At 37.9% G+C, this 20050-nt stretch overlaps 1 protein-coding gene across 1 annotated transcript in view; it reads right to left on the bottom strand.

Annotated features, from left to right (window-relative positions):
• Positions 1–485: 485 nt before the first annotated feature.
• The window catches only part of LOC140950693 (scavenger receptor cysteine-rich domain-containing protein DMBT1-like), a 91405-nt gene continuing 71840 nt past the window's right edge, over positions 486–20050 (bottom strand). The window contains exons 2-4 of the mRNA XM_073399937.1: positions 6608–6970; positions 5730–5746; positions 486–914 (exon numbers count right to left, since the gene is read on the bottom strand). Coding sequence (XP_073256038.1) covers positions 486–914; positions 5730–5746; positions 6608–6970 — 809 coding nt within the window. The remainder of the gene's footprint in view (positions 915–5729; positions 5747–6607; positions 6971–20050) is intronic.

Genomic DNA, 20050 nt, shown 5'->3' on the forward strand with positions numbered 1-20050 from the left:
CAAATACATAACACTAGGAGTGCTCAATCCTTTTTTTTTTTTTATCGCCATGCAGAACCAATACCAGAACTGTTTACATTCAAGTTCCAAAGTTTTACAACTCTCTGCATGAATACATGGATGGATGGATGGATGGATGGATGGATGGATGGATGGATGGATGGATGGATGGAAGGAGGGAGGGACGAGCAAACGAAAGAACGACTGAATGAATGAATGAATCTCTCCTCCCTCGCTTTCTCAGGACCTCTTCAAATTGGGCTTAAATGGGAAAAATGGCTGGCTATGCCCCTGATTTTAAATATGCTTAATTGAGCAAAGTGGAAACCTTTCAACAGAAATGTAAAGGACTATCGTTGAGGACAAACTTCAGAAATCGTCTATGCTCAAACGAAAATTTCTAGTGTTTAAAAGCAATTGTGCCGAGATACCGCGCAACATACTATACTGGATAAAGCGCAAAGCACTGCAAAACATAATTCTTCCTACTTACCAGGAATAACAGTGTATCTTGCTTTAAATCCACGGGCTGTTACAGAATAATCAGTAACAAAACGTACAATCAAGTTCTCGTAGTAAGAAGAAAAAATCAAATTGCTGGTGAGTAAACCACATAAACGCCCAGTACCACCACCATGTATGACAGCATTTTGAATTTGTATGTAGTCGTAGGGACAGTTAGTCCCACTTTCTATGGCCATGTCTTGAATGACCAACTTTACGCGATTTCCTGTACTTGCCATGATTTTCCATTTGCAATTGTGGTAATTACCATAATTTCCCGGGTAAGAAGGACTTGTGATGATGCCTGAAGTCCCTGTCAGGATTGCCATATTTGGACACGCTGACGCTTTAAGACAAGAGAATAATAACACGTTTCGCTTTGGAAAAGGTGAAACACTCGCCACGTCAAGCTCGTGGAAAAAAAGAAAGAGATTTGACTTCCCACAATAGTGATCGGGCGTTTTAATCAGATAGTACTCAATTTATCCTGGTGTTAAAGGAAGTTTGTCTCGAGGATATTGCTGTTTTTAGGAATATTACGTGCTAAAGTCATTACTTAGTACCTATACACTTATAGAAAATGCTCCTTTAGAGTTATGGAGAAGGTCCCAAACAAAATTTATCAGACAGCACTAGCCATAATTATTTTTTGGTAATTTTTTGCATTGAAAAGGCTGGCCATTTTTTCAAGGTTGAATCATCCTTGCCATCCATATTAACAGACGACAGGAAACGGTTTTAATGCCTAAATATAGTCTTATTCTTGGAATTCAATTGATTCGAAAACATGCTTTAGCTTTTTAAAAAGGTAGAAAATAGCGTGACATAGCCCCTTTAAATAACTTGGTACATACCGTAAGAAATACCTCAATGGAATTCCATCGATTTCCGTGAAAAAAAATTTCTATGGCATACCATGGGGGATAAGGACATCAATTTGAATGGAATTCAATGGAATTCCACGAAATTCCATGGAAAATACTGCATTTAATTCCATTGATCTCCATGGAGTTCCATGAAATTCACAGGAATTAGACCATGGAATTAGAATATCGCATTGAGTTACAGATGTAAATGGAATATATGTATTTACAATTTTCCACAGATTTAGGTGTCACTGCAAATTACTGCATAAGTTCACTTTTATTAATTAGAAAACCGCTCAATCTCTTTTGAAAAGTTTTAAATACAAATTACTTAAGCTCAATGAAATCAAAACTCACTCACAACAACAAGTTGCTCAAACGTACATCGATAAATTTTTAGTGACTGACAGTTAGTCAGATTGCGGACCTGACTCTTGACTGTTACAAGGTGCCTGTACTGAGTCTTTAGACAGCCAAGTCCAAGGAGCAACTCCTCAACCTCCCCACCCATGAAGCTTATGACTAGTCAATCACTTCCCCCAACCTCTGCTAGTAGTGTTTCGGGCGAAGCCTTCCGGACTATGAAAAGTGCATCAGGAAATCATGAACAGGAGATGAGTGGACCTTCGGGCATGGACGGTAATTGAAGACCGACACAAAAATAGATAATACAATAAAGATTCCAGAAAAAACATGAGACTCATACGGGATAACTCAAAATGAAGTGAATGAAGAGCAAATGAAGACTGAATAAAGTAATGCCAATTGGTCACCTGTTCACCACGCTCCATCACTCCGCCATAAAAAAACGACAACACAAAACAAGCTAAATTTAACTAAAAGTAGTAATTGAAAAAGAAATAGGGCTGTAATAGGTCGCTGATAAGCCGGTTTGTTTCTTTTTTGTCTTTTAGCCAGCCTTGTCCACAAGATGATGAACTACCAAAAGCTACTAGTGTCAGTCCCTCCTGAGTGCTGAATTTTCAAGATGGCGTCGCTTTGTTATTTTCTAGTTTCATCCTATCGTTCAGCACTTTTTGCCCTTTAAAAATGTAACGTAGGCATTATTGCGAGCTTTTTGATATTTCCTCCAGCTGTTGAACATTCTTTACAGCGAAACATGAAAGAAAATTCACGAAGAGGACTTAAAACAAACACGAAGGGATCGGCCTGTTTGCAAGAAAAAGCTTGGAAACTATAACAAATGTGAGTTTTCTAATTTCTTCCAGTTTCAATGGCCCTAAATGATTATCACTGTTTTGGTTACATGGATGATAGTAGACTGCAATTTGGCTGTCAGAGTTGTTCTGTCGTTTTAGTTGTGCGCTGTAAATCAATTCAAAAATACCCGATTTTTTTCTCGTTTGCAGACACTGAGTTTAGGTCAGATAAAATAAGAAAATTTTAGTCTTTTCCGTGGCTACTTAACAAATCTTATGGTTTTAGAAAGTAGTTCTGTGATGTGTTGTATCGCATGCATGCGGGTTCTGTGATCATGAGTTTCAGAAAATGGTGAAAATTTGCTTATAAAAATGGCGTCCGAGGGGGTCGAATAATTAATATGATGCTCGTATCTCTAATACAAGGGCAGTGAAGAACCTATGTTTGGTATATTTGTCCATTACTCCACCAGACCTATCTATGATGTTAGTATGCATATGAACTTATTCTGTTGACCCCCTTCCGTTGACATTTTTAACATTTTGCCCGGTTTTTCTCTTACAACCACTCTTAACTCGGTCAGTGGCCAGTTTGAGACTTAAGCTTAGCAGCGGCTACAAAGCAGTGGACTGCTCCAGAACTAACAAAAATGCGGAGTGGCGCAGTGGTGAGAGCACTCGTCTCCCACCAATGTAGTCCGGGTTCGAATTCTGGCGTCGACGCCATACATGTATGTGGGTTGAGTTTGTTGTTGGTTCTCATCCTTGCTCCGAGAGGTTTTCCTCCATGTATTTCGGTTTTCCCTCTCTTCAAAAATAAACACTTCCAAATTCCATTTCGATCTGGAACGCACGGACACGTTTCGACGACTTCTTGAGAACTCCTAAATGCTCCGTGGGTATAGAAATGATAAGTTACAATATTTTTACCGTTGCCTAATTTGTACCCGAGCTCGTCCTTAATTGTACCCGGGCACCAGCACCGTGCACGAATTCCAGCGTGGGTACTTGAAAAAACGGATGTGTCCACATGGCCACCACTTTTTTTGGCTCCGTAGCCAATGCCTTAAAAAATATTTCATTTCATTATATAGGTAACTATGTTTATTCTGCATTGATCGATGTAAAAGGCAATTTCGAACAAAATATTCCATTTAAATGGTTCGTTTCTTTAGTTTGCTTTACTTGAAAATCGGCTTAAAGGGACACAGTCAGCTATGGGACCGCGCTGACCTGGACACTAGTTTTGCAAGTTTGAATGAGCGTTTATCTCAACCTGAAATTAAATGTACGCGTCGAATACATCTATAAATCCGCTCAGTCTTGCCTACTGTTTTATTCGATCCTCGATCTTTTACTGAAAACCTCTTTTTTTACTCATTCTTTTACAATATTTTATCATATTTAGTTAAAAACAGTATCGAAAGGAACATGAACACGCGTAGACGCCGGGCGGGAGGAATGGCCTTCGTTTACCAAAATAACAAGAGAAATGAATCAATTACACTGGCGAGCAAATAATCATTTGATATATTTGGAAAATCGATTTAAGTAGTTACGTGTACGTGGAAAATCAATCTTTCTCGGCCTTAAACCTTCGACAATGATTCAGACTTCGCGTAATTCTCACCTCTACTAACGTTCCAAAGTATTCGTCGATGTCTGGACAAATCCATCGGTGAATTCTCAATGGTATATATTTAACAATTATTCGCCGAAGGCGAAGTTAATATTGTTGAATAATCCCCGAGACGAAGTCGAGGGGATTATTCAACAATATTAACTGAGCCTGAGGAGAATAATTGTTTTAGTATATTCACACGAAGTGATCTCAACAGAATCAGAAAGGAAACCATTAAAAAACGATTAGTTTGATTGACAGGTGAATTCATGCGTGAACACGAAGCCGTAAACAGTGGATGCGCAAAAGTTAGATCTTTACAGTATCTTTAAACATGGTGAATGATAGTTTTAATCTTTTTGTATCGAGTTTTGTAAGCTTTAGCATCAACGGTTTAAAAGAAAACGCCGAAAATTTAAATTACTACCCAATTCTGAGAAGAAAAGTAGAGCTTTAATTGTTTCTGTCAACTCACCGTGAATGAGAAAGTTTTCTTTGTCGCTTCTTGCAAATGCTGTCAACAGCAGCTACGATCAAGGTGAGCGTTGTTTATCTCCAAAGTTCTCTGCCTTGTTAACTTGCTGGCACGTACAGTTTTCGAAAATATTTGCCTTCCTGTTTTCTTCATAAATTAACTTCTATTTATAGGAAAAATTGGTCTTGCGAGAAAATCCCGAAATCACAAAACAGTGGCAAAGCGACCTCGTTTTCCTCTGTAGTGGTAAACATAGCTTCGAGCGTACAAAAAGTCAGCTACAGTAAACCACTTCACAATAAATCACGCTGTTTAAGCACCATGAAGTCTTTCTTGCCTTCAAAGCCATCAGCACTTGGATATTCGTGTATTTTCAAAAAGGCTTTACTACGAAACTTTGGCAAAAACACCCAGTTCACGACAGCGATTTTGTTCTGCTTTATATTCACCGCCTAGCGCGGTGAATATAACGTCATAGTCCGAGATAGCTAACCAATCAGATTGCTTGAATTGCCACGATCACTGAGTGTGTATATACTAAGTATATATATAAAATGAGTGCTCTGATATGGCTTAGGATCTATAATCACGATTTCGGCTTGTAACTAGTTCAACTCTACCAAGGTTTGCTTAGAGTATTCCGGATAGGCGTCTCACTTCTGTTTCATGCGCGTCTTCTAACATGCAAATCAGCTAAGAAATGGCATCTAATGCGCATCTGCATCAGCTGACTGTGTCCCTTTAAGAACTCGCTTCGTTCTGCAATTCTATTTTGCAAACAGGGTAACTCAAATTTCATAGTCGGAAGAGCCGTATTCTCGCTAAATCTAAACTGAACCGGGCTGCCTCTCATCCCTCTTCTGTGACAAATTAGAATCTCTTCCTTAGAAGATACAAAGGACGAAAAAGCTGAAGACCTTACAAAGGCCTGGGAAAGTTGCCATTTTACTCTCTGAGTTCTCGTTTCTCTGAGATATAGTAATATATACGCACGATCGTCGATATTGATGGAATCCCTAGTTCTAGTACACACAAGCGAGACATGCAAGGCTAGCTCAGTGCTAAAGAGACAATCACGTCCCTATTGACCTTAGGAGATGTACTTGAGTGTAACAGAGTTCTTTATAAAGAATTCAAAAACTGTTTATCAAGGTGTGATTGTGACACGGTTATTTTGTTTTTAACTAAAAGAACCCGTTCGTTGACGAATCACTGCTAATTACTATTTTGACACAACATTTTTGAGCAAAGGTGACCCGCTGTTGTTCATGTTCCCTCTGAAAACTGTTTTTGGCTTAGGCGATAACTTAGCTTTCTACTAAGTCCTCTACACATCATAGGCAATAGGGAAGAAAATCTAGCTACGAGGCCCATACTGACCCGATCTTTAAGGAGCAAAAGCTCTTGAAATGTCAAGAAATACACTTGTTTTTGCTTTGTTTTCACTTGTTTTTTTGGGCCTTTTTATGTTTTCACTCTTCTCAAAATTCAATAACATTTTTTCAATGAACAACCAAATACATAATACTAGAAGTGCTCAATTTTGTTCTTCTTTTTTTTTTATCGCCATGCAGAACCAATACCAGCACCGTTTACATTCAAGTTTCAAAGTTTTACGACTCTCTGAATGGATGGATGGATGGATGGATGGATGGATGGAGGGACGGAGGGACGAACAAACGAACGAACGACTGAATGACTGGAATGAATCTCTCCTTCCTCGCTTTCTCAGGACCTCTTCAGATTGGGCTTAAATGGGAAAAATGGCTGGCTATGCCCCTGATCTTAAATATGCTTAATTGAGCAAAGTGGAAACCTTTCAAGAGAAATGTAAAGGACTATCTTTGAGGACAAAATTCAGAAATCGTCTATGCTCAAACAAAAATTTCTAGTGTTTAAAAGCAATTGTGCCGAGATACCGCGCAACATACTATACTGGATAAAGCGCAAAGCACTGCAAAACATAATTCTTCCTACTTACCAGGAATAACAGTGTATCTTGCTTTAAATCCACGGGCTGTTAGAGAACCATCAGTAACAAAACGTACAATCAAGGGCTCGTGGTAAGAAGAAAAAGTCGAACTGCTGGTGAGTAAACCACATAAACGCCCAGGAAGCACACCACTACCATATATGACAGCATTTTGAATTTGTATGTAGTCGTAGGGACAGTTAGTCCCACTTTCTATGTCCATGTCTTGAATGACCAACTTTACGCGATTTCCTGTACTTGCCATGATTTTCCATTTGCAATTGTGGTAATTACCATAATTTCCCGGGTAAGAAGGACTTGTGATGATGCCTGAAGTCCCTGTCAGGATTGCCATATTTGGACACGCTGACGCTTTAAGACAAGAGAATAATAACACGTTTCGCTTTAGAAAAGGTGAAACACTCGCCACGTCAAGCTCGTGGAAAAAAAGAAAGAGATTTGACTTCCCACAATAGTGATCGGCGTTTTAATCAGATAGTACTCAATTTATCCTGGTGTTAAAGGAAGTTTGTCTCGAGGATATTGCTGTTTTTAGGAATATTACGTGCTAAAGTCATTACTTAGTACCTATACACTTATAGAAAATGCTCCTTTAGAGTTATGGAGAAGGTCCCAAACAAAATTTATCAGACAGCACTAGCCATAATTATTTTTTGGTAATTTTTTGCATTGAAAAGGCTGGCCATTTTTTCAAGGTTGAATCATCCTTGCCATCCATATTAACAGACGACAGGAAACGGTTTTAATGCCTAAATATAGTCTTATTCTTGGAATTCAATTGATTCGAAAACATGCTTTAGCTTTTTAAAAAGGTAGAAAATAGCGTGACATAGCCCCTTTAAATAACTTGATACATACCGTAAGAAATACCTCAATGGAATTCCATCGATTTCCGTGAAAAAAAATTTCTATGGCATACCATGGGGGATAAGGACATCAATTTGAATGGAATTCAATGGAATTCCACGAAATTCCATGGAAAATACTGCATTTAATTCCATTGATCTCCATGGAGTTCCATGAAATTCACAGGAATTAGACCATGGAATTAGAATATCGCATTGAGTTACAGATGTAAATGGAATATATGTATTTACAATTTTCCACAGATTTAGGTGTCACTGCAAATTACTGCATAAGTTCACTTTTATTAATTAGAAAACCGCTCAATCTCTTTTGAAAAGTTTTAAATACAAATTACTTAAGCTCAATGAAATCAAAACTCACTCACAACAACAAGTTGCTCAAACGTACATCGATAAATTTTTAGTGACTGACAGTTAGTCAGATTGCGGACCTGACTCTTGACTGTTACAAGGTGCCTGTACTGAGTCAGCCAAGTCCAAGGAGCAACTCCTCAACCTCCCCACCCATGAAGCTTATGACTAGTCAATCACTTCCCCCAACCTCTGCTAGTAGTGTTTCGGGCGAAGCCTTCCGGACTATGAAAAGTGCATCAGGAAATCATGAACAGGAGATGAGTGGACCTTCGGGCATGGACGGTAATTGAAGACCGACGCAAAAATAGATAATACAATAAAGATTCCAGAAAAAAACATGAGACTTATACGGGATAACTCAAAATGAAGTGAATGAAGAGCAAATGAAGACTGAATAAAGTAATGCCAATTGGTCACCTGTTCACCACGCTCCATCACTCCGCCATAAAAAAAACGACAACACAAAACAAGCTAAATTTAACTAAAAGTAGTAATTGAAAAAGAAATAGGGCTGTAATAGGTCGCTGATAAGCCGGTTTGTTTCTTTTTTGTCTTTTATCCATTTGGTAATTCATCATCTTGTGGAGAAGGCAGCTACTAGTGCCAGTCCCTCCTGAGTGCTGAATTTTCAAGATGGCGTCGCTTTTGTTATTTTCTAGTTTCATCCTATCGTTCAGCACTTTTTGCCCTTTAAAAATGTAACGTAGGCATTATTGCGAGCTTTTTGATATTTCCTCCAGCTGTTGAACATACTTTACAGCGAAATATGAAAGAAAATTCACGAAGAGGACTTAAAACAAACACGAAGGGATCGGCCTGTTTGCAAGAAAAAGCTTGGAAACTATAACAAATGTGAGTTTTCTAATTTCGTCCAGTTTCAATGGCCCAAAATGATTATTACTGTTTTGGTTACATGGATGATAGTAGACTGCAATTTGGCTGTCAGAGTTGTTCTGTCGTTTTAGTTGTGCGCTGTAAATCAATTCAAAAAATGCCCGATTTTTTGCTCGTTTGCAGACACTGAGTTTAGGTCAGATAAAATAAGAAAATTTTAGTCTTTTCCGTGGCTACTTAACAAATCTTATGGTTTTAGAAAGTAGTTCTGTGATGTGTTGTATCGCATGCAAAAAATAAACTTTGCTTGTTAAATTTTGCGGGTTCTGTGAGTTTCAGAAAATGGTGAAAATTTGCTTATAAAAATAGCGTTCGAGGGGGTCGAATAAAATGTTGCTCGTATCTCCGGGCTAATACAAGGGCAGTGAAGAACCTATGTTTGGTATATTTGTCCATTACACCACCAGACCTATCTATGATGTTAGTATGCATATGAACTTATTCTGTTGACCCCCTTCCGTTGACATTTTTAACATTTTGCCCGGTTTTCTCTGACAACCGCTCTTAAATCCGCTGGTCGTGACTTTATATCTTATGTTAGAGGAGAAGGAGAAACGACCAAATAATAAGAGGGAGGATGAAGGAAAAACCCACAGAATAGGGGGGAGGCGGGAATTCGCAATCTGGAAAGAGTGAAGCGCAAAAATCAGTAATGATAGATTGTATACGATACACGACTCGCACTGGGATAAAACTTCACTTTGAATTTCGATTGGATTGTTTATATTCTTTTCAAATGTTTTCTCAGAAGAGTTTGCTCTTAGTAACTGTGGAACATTGCGGACTGGGACGAGGTCGAGCCTATGGAGTAGACGCTTTTCTGAGTTTTCCTGAACAAGCCTTCGTTATGATAGGTTACGCCCAAACAAATGAGTAGAAAGTCTTTCGTCTAAACACGTATTTTTTTTAAAGAGCAATGCCACCAAAACCGAGCGAAAAACGAACGCGTGTGTCAAGTTCCGAGTTAGACTTAAAGATAATACGTTTCATGGAAATCTAATCGGAATTGCAGCTGACTTCGCAAAAGACACCCAAGAACGCCGAAAAGCGCTTATTCGCTTATTCCTTTCAAGAAACATCTTCAAAAGAAGCTAGAAGAGCAAGAATGCAGGGTTTTCATAGCCTACCCGGCCACGCTAAAGTATCTCAAGTATTCGGACTCGAAAGGCAAAGTTATAACTGTAAGAAACGAAGAGCTAAAGAAAATGGAAAGCGAAATAGAAAAGTAAAAAATGCTATTAGCAGGAGAACTTTAATCGCCGTCTGTTGCTAGTTCGAGGTTTTTGGAACCCCGCAAGGCCAAACTCGTGAACTCCTTCGAGGAGGTAACTCCTGTTTCTATGTGTTGTTTCGTGTTGTTATTGTTATCCTTCTGTAACTTATGCGCAATGGGAGCCACTTATCACAAGCTGGTCGTTTCCATAAAGAATCATGATTAGTTATGCGTAGATTAAGTTTTATTACGCTCAATGTTAGGGGCATAAATAGTTCGCGAAAAAGACGAGCTATTTTCAGACAACTTCATTATAAGAATATAAAATGCTTCAGTAATTTTTCTACAAGAGACGTACAGCTCCAACAATCAAGAAAAGTTATGGAGCAGTGAATGGGGAAGTAAAATTCATTTCTGCCACGGTAGCAAGTACAGCAAAGTTCCAGTACAAAACAATCCACAATATTTTACCGTATGGCAGCAAATTATATAAGATGAAGATTTCAAACTCCCCGCTCTGCGTTCATTGTAACTCTTTAGAAACACTTCCCTATATGCTAGTCAATTGTACCGAAATTAACAGTTTCTGGGCAAAATAATCTCCTGGTGGAATCATCAAAGCGGAGACTGTTACCTTGTAGATGAATTAAGCATACTTTATGGTTACAATCCAGAAGACAAAAGAACTCTAATTTTCAATTATTTTATTTTACTGGGAAAGAGACGCATTTTTACTCAGAGATTCGAACAGAAGACCCCTAACATCGACCTGTTTTTGATTTTGTTTAAGGCAAGCTAATTGTACATAAATGCATATTCCAATCCAAAGGGCTAATTAACAAGTTTCACTCGAGTCTATGGAAACCTCTCCTGTGCTTACTCTAAGTTTTAATTATATAACCACCATGGCTCTTTTGTGTAAAGTAGTGTAATTTATTTAATTATTTATTCAATGTTTGTTTTGTAATACTTTGCAATGTTTGCAATAAATTGTTGAAGCATTAAAAAAAATAAATAAAATAAAAAATAAAAAAAAACTGTGGAACATTGCCCCATGTAAATTCTCTCTTCTATCCTGGAGGGTGGTATGAAGAGAAATGCGCGTATGATAAAGTGTTTGTTGGATTGGTTTGAAGTGAGTACGCACATTAAGGATTAATTGATTATATTTTTTTCCTCTGCTGAGATATGCGTATCTACAAAAACGTTTTTGTGGCTCAGATATTTCAGCAATAAATTTTATATGCGGTTAATTATTAAGTTCAATAAATAAGGAGATGTTCAAACTTGGTACTCGAGAACTAGACTGTGCTGAGCTACCAGCACAAAATGGCATTTTTCACGCCTTGGGTACCCTATATCACTGTGTACATATTTGCTCAGTTTCGCCCTGTCAGACCTCATTGGAAAAGGAGTGTAGCAGAGGATACAAAACAGTACTTTGCCTCGGAGCGAAAGAAAAGATATGGACTCGGTGACCATTAGTTCCCGATAACTAGGTCACGACCTCGTACGCCGTGGACACTGGCACCCTGCCCGAATTCTTAGCGTGGGTATATGAACAAAGACTGTAATCACGTTACTGCCCCGAGAGTACCGTGCTCATGCACAGTGCCCGAACACCAACTCTGAACTCCGCCTAATTCTACCATCTTTATTCGACAATACGTTTAAAGTAGTATTCAACATGAATGCGGTATATGTAGAAAAGGGCATCACTCTCAAACAGAATCAGTTTGAGGAGCTCAAACGTAGGGGAAATGATGTAAGTGGGCTGGCTGAGAGGACTGATGCCCGAAGCGACCGAGGCAACAATGGTGATAGTGAAGGTGATGATAAACTTAAGAAAAGTTACTTGGTGGTTGTAATTTACCTGTAAAGAAACTTGGATGCAGGCAAGTTAAAGGTACCATTATTTCTTTTTAAGCACGGGCCAATTAAAAGCCGAAAGGCCTGCATAGAAATTGCTATGTGTAGACATCCCACATATGTCACTTACTTATGACTGGGAATCTAATGAGAACCAGGAACTTTCGATTGATACGTTGCGTTCAGTATCGCTTATTAGTGGCTAGTCCGTAAGTGCAGTCGACATTCGACACTCCGCCACCAAGAATGTCTTCAAAACATTGCCAGTAGAGAGGAGAAGCCATTACGTCACGCTGCCATGGTAGCAACATTTCTGGATCTCAACAAACAGTCCCGGTCCTGCTAATATAGCAGAAAAAAAAAACGAAAAAATTGACATGTATGAATTTCCGGTGCATGATTGCGCTCGGGAACAAAACGGTAGCCCATACTTTTCCTCTATCGTTCGACAATGCAAATGGCCGTCTTTCTCAAGAAAGATTGTTGAGATCCAGAAATTTTGCTACCATCGTAACTTGACGTCAGGTTTTCCCCTAATTCTTGGCTGAGTTTCATGATGTGAACGAGTTTTTTCGCAGACCGTCAAGCAGTGGGCATGCGAGACAATCCTTCTTTGTCTACTCTTGCCCGACAGATCTTTTAAACTTGGCTGTTTCGTCTCTCCTGCTTATTTGAAATAATGCAACCAGCTCTCTCGGGTCCGGTTTTTTTCCTCAACGAGAAGAGGAAGGAGGAAGAGGGGCGTGGACTCATTTCCTGAACGGCAGCTGGTAATCGAGCATACTTTTTGTGTTGACTGACGCCCATTGCCAATAATACATTAACTGAAAATAAAACTTGTAGGTTCAAAGTGTTCAGATCGAAAACACAGAACCATGTTTGTATGTACAGTTTCTTTTTCATCCGCTGCAACGGGTGAGAGGTATCCTCTCTTGGCTGCAAGAACTGTATCCTCTCTTGTCCGCTGTCACTTGATAAATGACTACCCTTTTCTTCATACTTGCTGCGGAGCCTAGATTTATTAAGTTAGTTTCTAAATTGTAATATAGATAAAGTTAAGGAGATTTTCCTTACCAGTCAAAGAGTAAGGCTTGAAAATAAATAATTTAACTGACACTTATAAAGCATACAAGAATTGCCTTCTTTAGTTTACTTACAAAGATAACGTACCTTGAATCCAAAGAATGGTCAGAGAACAAAACATATAGAACTTAAGGAAACAAAGTTTGAAATCTTTTTGCCCGCAGTATTTCTTCATGTCTGCTGTCCCATTCGTTCTTGAGCGACAAGCACATGTGTTTTGGTGTTGATAATCAGCTTTCTCAATTATTTCAATGTACTGCGTTTCTTCATAAAACCTAATGATAATCAATGCCATGATAATCAATGTGAGATACTGTATACACCCAAATGCAAAAAAGTTGTCATAGAAAAATGAAAAAAAAAAACAAAGCCAAATAGGAATTAATTAGGCTAATAAGCCTAATGAAATCATTTGCAGCATCCACACACGGACGTCGTATTTGCCCGTTGGAATTTGCTATTGTTTTAAAGATGAAAAACAAAAACAAAAAATTTCAGCCGGGAAATGCAATTGAATCCACCCTGAAAATGTGGCTTAATTACCTAATTAATTCCTATTTGGCCTTTTCCTTTTTTTTATTTTTCTAATACAACGTTATTGCAATTAGGCGTATATAAAAACCCTCGTGTAAGATCCTAGGGGTTTAAGAACCTGCTGGCAGAAACTTGCCACTTTAATGCCCAAAAATATAAGAACCTCAACTATGTACTGCCAAGCAAAATTAAGCAGGTTCTTACAACAACAACATTAACTTTATTATGTTGAACAGATATATATACCAATATGGTGAATTTAGAAAACCCTTAAGGGCTTTTATAAGATTCCCCTATTGTTTACTTTTTTTTAAATTTTTTATCAGGTCTGGACTCCATATGCAGCATAATGTAAATATAAATCTAACTATAAATTAATTTCAATTTATAAACTTGCACACCACTAAGCATACTCTAAACACTGTTGTGACAAAAGATACTTTTTTAATTTCTTTTTTATACTATATTGTGAATTTGTGTTCTTCAAATCGTCTGGTATAGAGTTCCACAAATTCGTCCCCTTACACTGTATTGAATAATAGCCGTAGTTTGTTCTGTAAAACTGCTTATGTATATTATTGCTTCGCCGAGTAGCATGGGAATGAAGTTGACTATTCAAAATGTAAATATCTCTAAAATTATACGGCAACTTATTATTAAATAGGTCAATCATAAAAAGGATAGTTTGCTTATTATTTAATTGATTACCATTAAGGATCTCAAAATTTTGAAAGAGCGGCTTTGATGATTCAGTGTACGAGGAAAAAGTTATCACACACACTACTTTCTTTTTAATTTTGATTAGACTATCAAGTCTTGTCTTGTAATTATTACCCCAGACAATATTACCATAAATAAGGTGAGGGTATATCAATGAGCAATACAGACTTAATAATAAATCCTTCCCTTCCCTTATATGTGGGTTAAAGTTAATTATGATAAACATTTTAACCAAGGAGTTTGACTTTGAGATTACAAACTGGTATTACAAGAAATACTGTACACACCAAACCGTAATTACAAAGTATTACTGTAATTCCTACAACAAAAACAGGTTATAAAGTAAAGATTGCAATATTGTCTTCATGGCCCTTACATAAAAGTAGTTTCCAATGTAGAGTTGTGAATAAGGGCCAATTTCAAATTTCTTTTCATAAAAATTTATAACCTATTTAGCCTAAATTGCTAATTGATAACTACCCCCAAAATACAAGAACCTCTTTTGGCAGACTTCAAGAAATATAGGTTCGTACACGCGAGTTTTTACTGTATTTCAACACAATATTTTCAGAACTCTGTTTAGAAGAGCTGTTTTGATTAACAATTTTTGTTTGGAAGGACCGTACTGTTTCACGTATTTAGCTTTGGTGTTCTTAACTCAGGAGTTATTTAAACCCCCCAGGGAGGGGGGGAGGTACTCAAAAAAGTTTTGTGCGGGAAGACTCCGTCCCGAGGTCCAACCCCTTACCTTCTTATAATATACCATTCTTGACAGAAAATGTACCCCTTTCGTATACTTTCTATTGACTTAAGGTACCCCTTTCCTATACCTAGTTGAGAACTTTGCATAGCTTTTACTGCTGTAATTGCACTTTCTTTAAAATGCCGGTGAATAAATCACAAAACCAGAAAGTTTTCACAGCCACAAAATGCATCTGTTAGCCCTTCTGGACCCACTTTTTACCGAACGAAATGACCGATCTCCCTACCCTTTCATATACTTCAACAAGTGAAATCCCTACCCTTTCATATCCCTGACCTGAAGCCTGAGAAAGGTACCCATTTTGGGCGGAGCCTCTCTGTATAGACCATTATAAGGAGTACCTCCTCTCGGGATCAAATCCCAACAGGTACTCACTTGTAATGGGACGAGGATGCACTTAGGTTCATTACAATAAATTAAAAGCTTGAACGTCACAAATTTAGGAGTCATTTTGAAGCGTTTTGGGCTGGTTTTGCTATTCTGTCTTAAGGTTAAGACAGAATAGCAAAACCAATCCAGATCGCTTGAAAACGACACAGGAATACAAAATACAGGAAGGTTAGTGGCACTGCAGTAGTGGGGGTCGAAAGGTTTTTGGTGAGCGAAGCTAACCGAGGAGGAGTCCACCGCTCGGCTCGTGATTTTTTTCTTTTTCATTTTTTCTTTTCTTTGTTCTTTAACTGTTTCACCCTTTTTTATGCTTTTTTTCCCTGACTACGGAGCCTGATCCTAGGCTACACCGCCCATTTCATAATGGAACCTTTCTCCCTTCACGGGTTAAACAATTTGTTTTCTTGGAAAAAAATTCCGGTTGAACGTGTTGTAATTGCCTTCCAAAATAGAACATACATTGAAAGATGTCAAATCTTTACTTGAAAGATTAATCAAAATAACTACAAATTGATTTAAAATATCTTGTTCTCAGTGATCAGGTTGAACGATCAATTAGGGTATCAAAATACAAAACGAAGGGGAACTGAAATAATGCACTTTCCGTTTACTACCTGACCATAGACAAACAATGACGTTGTAGTTAACACATTTTTCTCCCTCATTTGACATTTGCCAAAATTAGCCCTATGTGTAGGCAGGTTTGAGCAACCAGCTGCTTTGCTCTTTTAACGCTCGAGGTTTCAACGCATCTTGACGAGCTTGTTTCGTGGGTATAAAGAACAGGAATGTCATTTGTATTTGGAGCCCTTTTATGTCGTGTTTGGTGCCCACTAGGCAGCCTACGTCGAGTATTTATATTGTATTAAGAAAGTGTCATTCGCAATAACCGTCCAAATAATCTCACGTCTTCTTGTCTTGTTTCTTTAATAATAATTAGGACGGTTAATTCAGATTTAGCCTTTCTTTTAGTTTTAAGCTTCAACAAACTGAAAGCATACCGAGGGTTGCCCCGGATAGGCAAGTCGAAATTTTAACTCCGCTGGCTACTTAAACTGTCCCCGTCTCACCGAGTTGTTTTGCCTCCGCAGTACGAGTTTACAGTTCGCATAAAAATGGTTAGATGAGAGTTTTCAGAGGGCAGCTCGTCCTTAATTACTCGGGGCAGAGTATAGCCTTGGGTGTCTTTGACCACATAAATGGGCCCTAGAGTGCTTTATAAAGCCCCATCATCGAGGTGCACATTTGGTTTATAGATATATATATTTTCCAAACGGATTTAATTTGACAACTTCGGTGCCATTTGCCCCAATTATTGGTAAGATGTGCTAACCATGACAAGATTAACTTTCTCGTAAGTCATGTTACAACTCCGCTGAGATAAACAACGAATGTAACGGGGGTACTGACTACCCGAAAGTAACAAGGCCAGGCAGCCATTTATATATGTTTGTTTCACACAGAAACAAAAGAAAAGGATGAACAGGTTTTCAATAATTAGCAGAATTATAAGTTAAATAGTAGGCTTAGAATGGCACTCGATTATCATTATGATAATTTTGATAAACAAACTAGGTGAATTTTGCTTATTAGAAAAAACAAAAATAATGCTTTACCTACCAACAGAAGTAACTCCAAATTATAGTTCGGCAGTTAGTGGAGTTTAATTGATCGCGAATAGACGGTATATAAATGTTCTGCCGTGTTATTTGCGTTCGAGCCCAAAACGTCATCTGCAACAGACAGAGATGATTATCACTCACCTGCGTATATCGAAATCGTTTTCCCTGGAGTTTGAAAGTGAATGCTTCCAAAGAAGAAAGAAGAGCTTGTCCGTTTTCGTCCTCGACTCCAAGACAAAAGAAGACGATAAAATCGTTTTGCCGCCAAAGAATGGGCTTCGAAATTAGCAGAGAGCGACATGGGCTCCTACTACAATCAAGAAAGCTCCTGAAAAACCCATTGAAAATACCGCGGAATCGAGTTTCACGAGTTCGTTAGCGAGGGGAGCGAGCTTTTAGCAGCCAAGCGAGAGGCGAAGTCACGAGAGGTCCTGCGCAATACAAAAATCGAACGAAGTACTGTTTTGAAATTCTATTTAGCGGGAAAGAAGCTTCAAGAAAAACTCCAGGAAGCGGTTTGTTGTCGATTTTTCCAGGGAAGTGTCGAACTTTTAAAAATTGTATCGAGTAAAGGTGGGCTTAGCTTAACTTGGGTTGTCCGTTGCGAAAATGAAAACTGCCCGTTGCAAATAACTAATGAAGCTTTCTCGACAACAGAAAGGATTGAACACAGCAGAGCCTTTGAAATGAATCTGTTGTCGGGTTTCGTTTTCAACTTTTCCTGCTGTGTCATTATTGTTGTCCCTTCGCTGGTATGCATCAACATTGACAGCTTTGGCGTTATAATCTGTTTAAATCTCATACGCCGCCAAAAATCGTTTTCCACTGTTTTCTCGAAATGAAAATCAGGGCGAGTGGAGAGTACGTTTTAAACTCCAAGTCGGCAACCCGTGAACCAATTTGGCTGAAATTTGGCCAACTTAATGTCAGATATTTTTTCTAAAAAACCATGTCTCCGAATTTTGATTTCTTTTTTCGTTTTCGAGTTAGAGTATTTTTTTCACAGGTAGTGCTAATGATTTGCTATCCCAACTTCACCTGCTTATAACAACAGAGCAAACGCACTTGACAAAAATCTGAGACAAGGTTTTTTAGTCAAACTTGTTAAGAAGCGAATGCGTTCTTAATTGGCTTCTTCCGTTAATTTTTGGCTGGACTGGACTTAAATTTACAGTGACACCCGCTTTCACAAAAAGCTTCTAATTTCTAAATCGCGTTAATATTTTGATTTTTTAAAAGAAATAAGCAATAATCTGGAACTATTAAGCTTTCAGAAAATGTACGGGTGTTTGTTAAAAGCGAAAGCGCTAGCGCCGATCAACGCGAGGAGGGTACTTGAGGGTAGATGATACCTTAAGTGTCGGTGTTAATAGCGTAACGCACGATTTTTGATCATTTCCTTCATATAATCTAATCCTTAATATGAAGAGTACGCGACGTATTGTTAAAGTCAGTATAGATGTAGCTCTCTACTAAACACTCAAATTGATGTGGGAAATATAAAGGAAATGTTACTGTTTGGCATTATTATTAATATTGTCACACTTGTTGAGAATACAGGATGCCAATACGGTAACAAAAAACTGAAAAGAAACTGCATGGAAGGCAGCTCGAGGGGTACATTCCATCTTTCTCTTTTGAATGGTTTGCTAATCAACAGAAAAAATTTGAAATAAATCATGATAAGGAGATTGTATTATATATTTATTCTATTTATAGTTTTCATTTTTTAAAGACGAAATAGCCACCGTTCTCCTTACAGTATCTAATAGTGGTAAAAGACGTCCAGTTAGAAATAAGCAAAAACAAAGAAATAAAAAGATTATATGCTCATATTTTTTTAAGTTAAAAAAGGCAAAAGAAAAGAAAACAGGTGTACGCGTAAGAGGAAACATCATTTATCCACTTCTTCAATTTTTGCGAATTTAGCGTCATCAATAACTAGGCACATGATGGCAGTTAGCTCGCCTAAAACAGAGGCAATTGGAACGTAAAATTTTGTTTATGCACCACGCGACACTATAAGACAATTTAACAATTTGTGGGCTTTCTTAGCTATTTCAAGACGGATCTTGCAGTTATTGCCAGAACCAAAACTGAGTAGTGTTTATCTGCTTATTACTTGGAACGTGGTCAATTGACAGATGATAACGAGTGATCACCTTTTTCTTTTCGATTTTTCCGCTTTAACTTTAAAAAGATCTTCCACTGCTAATAAAGCGTCGAAGACTATATAAATAATCGAAAACGAATATTGAATGAGACCCTAGCCCCCTCCCCTCTACACTATCGTGCTACTTAATGGCTAGGACTAATGGGGAAGATATGCCAACCAAAAGAGTGAGACTGAGCTCTGTAACCTGTGGTTAAGCTTGCGCTTGCTTACGGGTTTATTGATATCCGTTACAATCTTTTAATCACCAATGCCAGAAACTCTAGTTTCTTCGCTCACTGCAGTACGTGAATGAAGTTTTTGAATGAAGTCCTCAGACAGAAATTTTCAACAAGCAGGAAACAATCTTACGCAAGCTGCAGTGACAACGATTCAAAAATAGCCTAAAACCCGTCAAAGTGGTTATACCGGGCACGACACAAAATATTCTATGACGCAATCCAAAAGATCGGAGATACCTAATTTAAGACGTCATCAGAGATATATAATCCTGTAATTTGTTCAACTTCACAGGAATAAGATTCAGACCATTTCTGTGGAATAAGAACTTAATTAGTGGCATTAAACTTTTCTTTTACAAATCCAAAGAGGCAATTTGAAAAGTAAGCAAAAAGGTTATCAAAAGTCACTTGGGAATTCTTTTTTCTACAAACCTCTTTATTTAAATGTGTTTAAAAGTTAAAGGATTTGCATTTCTTTGTGCATATAGGAGACATCAATGTTTACAATTAAAAACATTGTTTTTGCTATTCAAATGTGTAACGAGTGAAACAAAACAATCTTTTGTTTCAAGAACCAATGAATGCTCTTCTGGTTGGACATTGATATATTAAAAAGTCAAACTATGTAATTTTTCGTCCATACCAAAAAAAACTCAACTATGATCCCCAGGTTAATATTTTTGACAATGAAAGCAAGAAAAAGGTTACCCTTGAACGCAAAAACTTTAT

This window comes from Porites lutea, chromosome 10, assembly GCF_958299795.1.
Source record: "Porites lutea chromosome 10, jaPorLute2.1, whole genome shotgun sequence".
Taxonomy (NCBI): Eukaryota; Metazoa; Cnidaria; class Anthozoa; order Scleractinia; family Poritidae; genus Porites; species Porites lutea.